Genomic DNA, 10,930 nt, shown 5'->3' with positions numbered 1-10,930 from the left:
GGGGGGGGGGGGGGGGGGGGGGGGGGGGTGGGGGGGGGGGGGGGGGGGGGTGGGGGGGAAGGACATACTTCATATTTGACTTAGGGGTTGTTATGGATACGATCCCGAAATATCAAAGGTAGGGTTCAACATTTCCAATGGGATCAGTCACATTTCTATGTTGGGAAAGGACATACTTCAAGCTTGATTTTACATGAGGTAGCTAGGGTTGAGGACAGTAACAGAACTATATTATATTATATTATATTATATTATATTATATTATATTATATTATATATATATATATGAAATTTAAAAAAAAAAAATATTCAACCTCCCTACAAATTAAAATTGGTCATAAAAGCTGTAGGGATAAAGGGCCCAAGAGTATATATTGGGCCGTGGGCCTTATCCGAGGATGTTTAGTAATCCGAGGACAGATAAATGATAGTGAAGACCTGAGAATCAGAACTCCATGAGCAAGCTATGACTGAGAAGGTTGGGGAAGGTGGGACAAGGAGGAATGCCTCCTCGACTAAGCAAAGCAGAGATCAGATTGTGTAGTCTACCATCCAAAGTAACGTTCCAGTATATCCTATTGATAAGAGTACACATCATGAAAGCACAAGACAAAAGGAAGATATGAAATATTTAAGAGAAAGCTGCCACCACCACATTAAATGCTCTGCAACTAACTCTCTTCCCACATTAATGTGGAAGTGATACCTGAACAGTAATTTTCAGCCTTATAACTACTCCCAAAGACTTCAGGAAGGTGTTAATAGGACAAGGATCAATACCAACGACCTAATCTACACGTGGAGGGTGAAGATGAAAGGAAGAAGATAGTATAAAATAAGGAGGAGACTCTGAGGGAAGGGGATCGGAAAATAAAAAGAAAAACACTGTAGAAACAAGAACCAAACTTGTAATCAAATTCAAAAGAAATATATATAAGAACTGATCTCCTCAAATTGTGCCGAGGATGATTTTCTTTAGATAAAACCCGTTTATCTTTGCTTTCAAGTGATCTAGACCCACCATAATTGTTGTCCAATTCATTAGAGCCTAGCTTTCTGACCCACTCTCTACAAATTCATTGTATTAGACTCTTTGGGCCAAAATCCGGTTGACTCTTGGGCTTGGGCTCCAAACTCGGTCCTTACAAAAGCCAGTAAAACACAATAAACATCTCGTTCCTTGTGACTCTACACTATATGATCAAGTGTATTTGGGTGGTGTGTGTACTTATGTTTATTGATTTTGACTTTTTGTAAACTTTAGAACACATTTATTGATTAATTAGCATTTTTTATATGCAAATGACTCAAGTTGTATAGTTGTTTGACTTTGGGTATTTGTTGTTTGGGACTTAAAGTTAGAAGCGTGGTTCTTTTTATTTCCTTGGCGGTGTTAATTTTTTTTTTTTAGTTCAATAATATTTGACATATAATTAGATGATAAATATGATTTATATTTGATTGGTAAATCTAGCTATAGTATTAGCTTTATTTCAAGAAAGGAAAAAAAAAAAAAAAGCTAATAATTCAAAAACAACTATCATGTGTCTTTTTATTATTATTATTATTATTGATTTTTTTAAATGAATTTATTTAGAATGATGGAGCAACTATTATAAATTTTACTAGATAAGTCATAAAAATTGATTTATCAATCGTTGAGACACAACAAATATATAATTAAGACATTTATTTATTATATTGTTGAAACGATATCAAATACATTCATTGTCATATCAATTTATAAATATTATATAATAAAATGATAGATATTGTAGTGTGACAGTGTGGATATTCGTAGATATTTGTAAATGTATGCATGTGTGGATATTTATAGATATTTGTAAATAGGCATTGTGGCAGTTGTAGGCTATTGATATTTGTAGATATTTGTAAGTAGGTGTAAGTGTGTGCACAAGTGGTGCATATATAGCTGCAAGGGTGTGTGTGTGTAGGTGTGACAGCTATGTGTGTAAGGGTGTGCAAGGGAGTGTGCGTGTGTGTGTGTGTGTGCAAGGTGGTGCGTATATAGCTGCGAGGGGGTGTGTGTGCTTGCATATGGGTGCGTGGGAGTATGCAATGACTAGACTGTACTGCAAATAAATTGTACTGCTATTGTGGGTTATTAGTTGGTTGGGCCAGGGTGTCAAGTAGGTAGTTAGTTGGTTACGTGGTGTAGTGCTTATTAGGAGAGGGTAAGGATTGTAAAGCTCATGGAGATAAGAATTTAATTGTTTCTTCCCTATTCTTTCTCTATACCTTGTTCCTTGTTCCAATTATCAATTCTTCTTCCCTTTCTTCCATTGAACTAGAATCTTATCATAAAATTGGTAGTAGTTTTGAAGTTTTATTTATTATGCTCTTAACATGACACTAATCTAATTGTAAACTTGTAAACATACTGACACACTAATAGTGATTAGTTTACAAACTTTATCTATTGTCACATTAGTTTGTAAACTTGTAACATAATTAATAGCAGGTTTAACGTTTTTCTTGTGGTTATATTATTAATATTAAATTAAGAGTGATGTTATAGATACAATCTATTTTACAACATTTTTACAAATTGTTGATATGTCAAATTTTTACTAGTTCTAATATGAGTCCATCACTAACATCACATCTTTACTTACAATAACTATTTGAAAAATGTTAAAACCACATCAGCAGTTTGTAAAAATATTATAAAATAATTTGTATTTGTAGCATTATTCCTAAAATAATACTAGTTTGTATTTAATAAAAGAAAATCAATTATACTTGGCCCCGCCTAAAGTAAATCCTTGGGCCCCTTCCTGACTTAGGAGCGTTCCTCGAATTTTTCTTGAGTTGACATCGAGTTGGTCAGGCTCCACCTATCAAAGGTGATCAGCCATAAATTTATATATCATCATCAATGATGATGACTAACTTTTAAAGTGAAATTTTATAATTATCACTAGCCTGAATTTGATCATCCATGCAATCAGGATTTGAGCTGTGATGATGTCGAAAATATCAACAGTGAGTTGCACAATGCTCGTACCCTCGGAATGACACCTGCACAAAGAAAAGAGGACCTAACAGAGAGCACCGGTGTGGAGCCGGCCAAATACCCTCCGAAGGTCAAGTTAGAACTTCTTTCAACTCTAGAGTGCTAGAGAAGGGTTAATTCTGCGTACCTCGATTTATGAGAGTATTGGGGCTTTTATAGTATTAGAGGGTTGACCTCTCTTTCTTGGAGTAGAAGTCTTTTCCACATAGGAATCTTTATGAGCGTAGATTGCGGAATCCTTTCCTTATAGGACTCTATCACTGAGCGTGGAGTACAAGTCATGGTTTTATTAGAACCGTCGGCCTCTGACCCATCGGCTTGTCTCATTCCCTTCAGCCACGAAGGGTCATCAGCCTTTGAACAAAATCAGCCCCTTAAGCTCTTCACGGATTCCTTCCCCGTCAGCCTGTCCCTGTTCGTCAGCGTTAGAGTTAGCATCCTTCATGACTTAACCCTTCAGCCTGAGTAGAAACCGACGGATTAAGCCTATGTGCTGTGTGCTATGATTTCTCCTTATCAGTTGCCCCCTACTCCATATCTCCGTCAGTTATAACTGACGGGTTATGGAGTATTCATTCGTCACTATCTGTTGCTTTGGCCAGGAGAGAGAAAATATTCTAAAGCTGACACCTCGAGCAGCCAATACGAAATGCTCGGACACGTGGCGTGCTCAGATTGGCTCCGCGTCCAGACGCGGGCGTCGCTTCGTCTTCCGTGTGCCTTCCTTAGTATATATAGTGTCCACCTCTCCTCATTTTTCCTATTTCATTTTCACTGATTTCTGAAGAGCACATCCGTCGCCTATTTTCCGTCAGCACTACCAACATTTCTGTCGTTATTTCTTCAACCGTTACTTTTGGAAAACTTGTAAGTTTCTTTGCACACTATTTCAATTATTTTCTTTAAAGTGAGGTCGTCATCCTAGGTGCTTAGTTTACACCCGTCACTTGTAGGTAGATGTCGAGTGACCAGTCATCGGTTCGCGAAGGAGCGGGCTACGACGAGGTGTTTGGTTCAGGCTCAGGTAGTGAGTCTGAGAGTTTCTCCCGATCGTCAGAGAGGGAGACGTCGGCCCATACTCCTGTCGAGGAAGTAGGAAGTCAGGGAAACGGCGGCCAGGAGGAAGAAGTAGGCGAGGAGGGTGAAGTTGGAGTAGGAGAGGGAAATAGTGACGGAGATGAAGGTGACGAGGAGTCTTGTGAAGGGACTTCTGGAAGTCCTGGAGGCAGTCGTCCCTTCATCCTTCCCAAGGACTGGGCTGTGAATAAGTTCCTTCCAAAGATGACACTTAAAATTTTTAACGAATTATGCACCCGTTTCCAAATCCCCGACCATATTCCTATCCGTCTGCCTAGGGAGGGTAAGAAATGTTATACGAGATTAACTGCAGATGTTGGCATGTACGATGCCATGTTTGTCGCCGAGTTGAGACTGCCTCTGACGGCTTTACACCGTCAGCTGGCTGATTTCCTTGGTATATCCGTCAGTCAGATTGCTCCAAACTCGTGGAGAATCTTTATTAGTGCTGAGGTACTGTGGGGTCGTCTAAGTGGAGGCCACCGTCAGCTTTCCTTGGATGAATTTTTCTACTGCTACAGATCCCGGCACCTTTCTTCCTCAAAGGGGATGTATCATTTTGCCGTCAGGAAGAAGGAGTTGAGGCTGGTATCTGAGATGCCAGACTCTAATAGAGCCTGGAAGGGTAGGTTCTTTTTTGTGGAAAGGACGGACTGGGTTTGCCGTCAGGAAGAGTGGGAAACGATACCCCTTGGTTGTTTCGACAATACTTGGGCGTTCGCTAGAGAGTCAGGTTTTAACCGTCAGCTTTTATCCTCGTCAGTTTGCTATGTATTACAATTTATTTTTTGAAAAGGTATTAACATAGCCAATTTATTCTTTTTCAGCCTTCACTCGTCCATCAATCACCGACGAGCAGGAAGATTTTATCCGTCGGGTTTTGGAGATACCCATAGAAGAGCGATCGTGTCGGGACTTGATTACCCTCGACACTCTTCACGCGTACTGCGAAGGTCCCGAACCGTCGCCTAAAGCTCGCAGATTGGAAGAGTTTTCCCGTCACCGTAAGTTCCTTGACCTATTCGTTTCGTCACTCTTTGTACTTTTAGTCGTCGGCTTCCCTTATGCGTTTTTTTTTTTTTTTTTTTTTTTTTTTTTTTTTTTTTTTTTTTTTTTTTTTTTTTGCAGAAATGGACGTAGCTAAGGAATGGATCAGGGCCGCTGCTGCCCGTCAGAGGGAGGAAAGGAAGGCAAAGGGGGAGGCAACGTCTACGTCTGCCCCCAAAACTATCATTAGGGGTTCCCAGAAGAGGAAAATTGACGGGGTAGTCATTCGTCCGTCGAAAAAGCCAACCGTCACTCTTGGGAAGTCGCCCCCCAAGTCGGGCCATGGAGCAGGGAAGGGTGTTATGACCTCTTCTGGTCCCGTCCTGCGGGGACCCCATAGCCTGCTGACGCATAAGGATTTTGCCGTCGAGACTATTGAAGCCCTCATAAGACCGACGGATATAGATCCTTGCGCTCAGCTGGGGACAGAAGAACTGGGGTCGTCAGCTTTGTTCGATCTCTCGCGGGTAAGCCGTCAGCTTTTTTTGACTGACGTGCTTAATCTTTCTTTTTTGATAACTGACGGTTGTATCTTTTTCTAGGCCTTGGTTCGTGTGAAGGCTCTGCAAGACCGGTGCGTGGCCAAGGAAGGGGTCGTCACTCGTGTTAGCAAGCATAATGCTAACATGCGAGACCAGCAGGCTCAGTATAAGGAGGCGATGCGCACACTTAACCTCGAGCTGAAAGAGGTAAGGGAGAAGTTGGAAGAGGCGAGCCGTCAGAAGGACGAGCTAGAGGGAGAGCTGTCGACCCTTCGTGGACAGTTGGAGACGGCAGGGGCTGACGCCGTTGAGAAATTCAAAGCGTCAGACTCCTTCATCGATTCTTGTGATGGCTATTATGGCACGGGATTCGATGACTGTCTCAAACATGTCGCGTCAGCTTTCCCTGAACTGGACCTATCTGGGATTACCCTGGACGACGCTCAGCCTATGACGCCTGCTACTGATGCCGTCACTGCTGGTGTTGACGACTTGGTTGATTCTCCCCCACATGGAGGTAGTGGAGTCGTCTTGGCACAACCTACTCCTCCTGTGGTGCTGCTTGACGGAGAGGACCCTTCTGTTAAGTAGAGAATTTTTAAGCGACGGTTTTTATTTTTGTAGCTCATGTTTTTCCTTTCTCTTTTATTTATGTAGCAAACAGCTTTATTAAGTGCCCCTTGGCCCCAATGTGTAATATTTTGACAGCTTTTTTAAATGCCTTTTTGGGTTTTGATTTGTTTGTGACGCCGTCGCTCTTGATTACTTATATGTAGCTACTTTTGCTTGGCCTGTTTAACTCGTATGTTTCGATTTGAAAGACCGAAATCAGGATTGTGGGCCCTTTTAGTTTAGTGTACCGTCAGTTTTCCTAAACCGTCGGTTTTAAACTTTGAGCTTTCTAGTGTAAGTCTGCTTAATAAATTGTCAGTTTTTTTATCATTTCGTTTTAATGATTAGAAATTTTTGGCAAAATCCTATTGTCTCGTGACAAGGTCATCTGCCTTATAGACTTGTCCATTTGTGGACTGCTAGATCCAGCATTTTTTAGACCGTCAGTCTAATGGCTGAGTTTATTGGTTTACGCACTCCGTCAGTCTTTTATTTAGACCGTCAATTTTTGTCGCGTTGTCCATCTTGTGAAACCGGTCATTTTTATACCGTCGGTTTAATTGACTTGTTCATTTTATGGACTTGGTCATTTTTTGGACCGTCAGCTTTTTGGTTCGTCCATTTTGTGGACTCGGTCATTTTTTCGACCGTCAGCTTTGTGGTTCGTCCACTTTGTGGATGGGCAATCTGTTAGTCTTTAATGACCTCATTTGTAAGTAGAAACTTCAGTAGTTCTTAGTAAATTCCTCTTATTGCCATGCATCTATATAAAAAGTAGTTCGAAAACAAAATCTGCCCATTTTGGGCTTATTGTAGCAAAAACATGAGTAGAAGAAACTGTCCATTGGGCTTATTGTAGTAAATACTTAAGTAGGAAAAAAAAAAGACTGCCCTTTGGGCTTATTGTAGCAAATACTTGATAAGTCTTAGTGTACCAAAAAAGGTGTTGTTGCTTTTCGTGTCGCCGCCCCTACTGGTAGTACTTCCGTAAGTGTTCAGCATTCCATGGATGTGGTAGCTTCCGTCCTTCCAGTGTCTCTAGATGGTAGGTGCCCTTCCTTTGCCATGCCGTAACTCGGTAGGGTCCTTCCCAATTTGGGCCGAGCTTTCCTTGGGTGGGGTCCCTTGTCACGCCCATAACCTTTCTTAGAACGAGGTCTCCCACCTGGAAGTTTCTGTGTCTGACCCGGGAGTTGTAATGCTTGGCCATGCGGTCCTGGTACCGTGCAAGCCTTTGTTCTGCTGCCATCCTGACTTCGTCCACCAGATCAAGTTGCAGACGTATGGCCTCGTCATTCCTCTTTTCGTCATGGTTGTGCACCCTGTAGCTTGTAAGGCCGACTTCTGCCGGGATGACTGCTTCGTTCCCGTATGTTAGTCGGAATGGTGTCTCTCCTATTGGTGTCCTCGCTGTTGTCCTGAAGGCCCATAGTATGCTCGGCAACTCTTCAGCCCATATGCCCTTTGCCCCCTCGAGCCGGGTCTTGATAATTTTTAGCAAGGACCGGTTTGTGACTTCGACCTGTCCGTTGGCTTGGGGATGGGCGGGGGAGGAGTAGTGGTTCCGTACCCCCAACTGCGAGCAGAAGTCCCTGAAGGAGTCGTTGTCGAATTGCTTCCCGTTGTCCGAGACTAAGATTCTTGGAATGCAAACCTGCATATGATGCATCGCTAAACGAAGCTCCGCATGTTTTTTTCTGTAATGGTGGCTAAGCTTCAGCTTCCACCCACTTCGTAAAGTAGTCAATGCCGACAATTAGAAACTTCAGTTATCGTATTGCCGTAGGAACGGCCCCATGATGTCCAACCCCACTAGAGCGGAACGACCAAGGTGCCGTCATCAGGGTGAGTTCTTCGGGTGGTTGTCTGATGACGTTACTGAACCTTTGGCATTTGTCGCAGGCCTTCACATAAGCCTCGGCATCCTTCTGCATTGTTGGCCAAAAATACCCAGTTCGTACTAGCTTGTGTACTAGCGATCTTGATCCTAAGTGGTTCCGCAGATTCCTTCGTTGTACTTCTCTCATGACGTAATCTGCTTCTCCTGGACCTAAGCATAGTAGGTAGGGGCGGGAGAAACCTCTCTTATACAAAACATCTCTTATCAGCACAAACCTTGCTGCTTGAACCTTCAGTTTTCTTGCCGCCTCCTTCTCATTCTGCAATATGCCGTTCTTCAAGAAAGAGGTTAACGGCGTGGTCCAATCGTTTTGGGGACCGAGCTCCTGTACGTCGACAGCATGTATGAGTGGAGAGAGCTGTGTGAAGGAGAGTGTATTACTGATGGTGGCCATGTGTTCGGCTGAGGCGGCTTTGGCCAAGCGGTTGGCTTGTTCGTTTTCTCCCCGGGGGATCTGTATAATTTTGACCTTCAGCTCGTTCATCCTCCTTCTTGCTTGGTCCAGATACTTCTTCATTCTTTCGCCTTTGCATTCATACTCCCCACTTATCTGGTTAACTATGACTTGGGAGTCACAGTAAATGATCACTTTTTCGGCTCCCGCTGCTTTTACGAGGTCAAGCCCTGCTATCAGAGCTTCGTACTCCGCCTCGTTATTGGTGGTAGGGAATTCAAGGCGGACCATACACTCTACCGTATCTCCTTCGGGTGACTGTAGTATGACACCGGCTCCGCCGACCTGCCTGTTGGAGGATCCATCTACATGTATGCTCCATTGTGGGGATTCTTCTGCCCCCCTGTCCTCACCATTCGTGAATTCTGCTATGAAATCTGCAACGACCTACCCCTTAACAGCGGTCTGCGGGCGATATTGGATGTCAAACTCGCTTAATTCTATGGCCCAAAGTGCCAAGCGCCCGGCAGCTTCTGGGTTGCTCATTGCCCGTCACAAAGGCTTATCAGTTAAGACAATCATCGTGTGGGCTTGAAAGTACGGCTTCAGTTTGCGTGCTGCCGTAACCAGCGCGAAAGCAAGTTTTTCCATGGGTGGATATCTCTCTTCAGCTCCGCGTAATGCCCGGCTAGTGTAATACACAGGTTTCTGTACTTTCTCTTCTTCCCTGATCAAGGCGGCACTGACGGCGGCTGGGGAGACAGCGAGATAGAGAAAGAGTTCTCCTGGTTACGAGGGACTCAGCAGTGGTGGGGAAGAGAGGTAAGCTTTCAACTCCTCAAACGCGTGTTGGCACTCAGTGGTCCACTCGAAAGACCTTTTTAGTGTACGAAAGAAGGGTAAGCATTTATTTGTTGCCCTGGAGACGAACCTGTTTAGCACTGCTATCTTGCCGTTGAGGCTTTGTACTTCCTTCACATTCTTTGGTGGTGCCATCTCCATTATAGCCCGGATCTTGTCTGGATTGGCCTCGATGCCTCTCTGGGAAACCATGAATCCTAAGAATTTTCCTACCGTCACCCCAAAGGCACACTTCCCTGGATTAAGCTTCATGTTGTAAGAGTGAAGGGTGTTAAACGTTTCCCTGAGGTCTTCTAGATGATCTTCTTCCCTTTGACTTTTAACCAGCATATCGTCTACATACACCTGGACGTTTCTCCCGATCTGTCGTGCGAACATCTTGTTCATAAGCCTTTGATATGTTGCGCCCGCATTTTTTAGACCAAACGGCATTACCTTGTAGCAAAATAGGCCTTGGCTGGTTACGAAGGAAGTTTTTTCTTGATCATCGTCGTGCATCTTGATTTGGTTGTAGCCAGAGAAAGCGTCCATGAAGCTTAACAGCTGGTGTTGAGCCGTAGAGTCTACTAGAGTGTCGACTCTCGGGAGAGGGTAGCTGTCTTTAGGGCATGCCTTGTTTAGATCGGTGAAGTCTACACACATCCTCCATTTCTCGGAAGTTTTCTTGACCATCACTACATTTGCTAGCCAGTCGGGGTAGTAGACTTATCTAATGAAATTTGCTTCTCGTAGCTTGCGGACTTCTTCGGCTATGGCTTGATCCCGTTCTGGGGCAAAGACCCGCTTCTTCTGCCAGATGGGCGGAAAGGATGGTGATACATTCAGCCTATGCACCATGACGGAAGGGTCTATTCCTGGCATGTCCTCATGACTCCAGGCGAATACGTCCTGATTCTCTTTGAGGAATGCTGTAAGTGTTTGCCGGATTGCGGGACTTGCAAGGGTTCCAATCCTCGTTGTCTGATCAGGTCTGGAGTCGTCCAGGGGTATTTCTTCAAGTTTCTCGACTGGCTCCGTCGTGCTCCGGTGCTCTTCTATGCTCATGGTTTGGAGGTGATCATCCATTTCCATCATGGCCACATAGCATTCGCGTGCGGCAATCTGGTTTCCTCGTAGTTCTCCGACTCCGTATTCTGTTGGGAACTTGATCATTAAATGATAAGTTGAAGTTGTCGCCTTCCACGCGTTGAGGGTGGGTCGCCCTAGGATAGCATTATAGGCAGACGAATGGTCTACCACGAGGAACGTTACGTCCTTTGTGATTTGCTGGGGATAGTCGCTTGTTGTCACAGCCAACGTGACTGCGCCCAACGGAAACACCTTTGCACCTCCAAAACCGACAAGTGGGGCATTCGTTGGAACCAGTTGCTCCCTGCTGATTTTCATCTGCTGGTATGCCGGGTAGTACAAGATGTCTGCCGAGCTGCCATTGTCGACCAACACCCGATGCAAGTTGTAGTCCCCAACCTGTAGGCTGATAACAAGCCCGTCGTCGTGCGGGTGGTGAAGACGTCGCGCGT

The 10,930-nt window shown here is 44.2% G+C and overlaps 1 protein-coding gene across 1 annotated transcript; it reads right to left on the bottom strand.

Moving 5' to 3' along the window:
* Positions 1-8,024: 8,024 nt before the first annotated feature.
* Positions 8,025-9,842, bottom strand: LOC136065732 (uncharacterized). Its single transcript, XM_065769274.1, has 2 exons — positions 9,481-9,842; positions 8,025-8,952 (listed from the first exon to the last, which is right to left on the bottom strand). The coding sequence occupies exons 1-2, from the start codon at positions 9,840-9,842 to the stop codon at positions 8,025-8,027; spliced, it is 1,290 nt and encodes a 429-aa protein (XP_065625346.1).
* Positions 9,843-10,930: the final 1,088 nt, after the last annotated feature.

Source organism: Quercus suber, unplaced genomic scaffold (genome assembly GCF_002906115.3).
Source record: "Quercus suber isolate HL8 unplaced genomic scaffold, Cork oak 2.0 scaffold_1101, whole genome shotgun sequence".
Classification (NCBI taxonomy): domain Eukaryota; kingdom Viridiplantae; phylum Streptophyta; class Magnoliopsida; order Fagales; family Fagaceae; genus Quercus; species Quercus suber.
The sequence above is the reverse complement of the archived record's forward strand: the minus strand, read 5'-3'. Positions and strand labels throughout refer to the sequence as shown.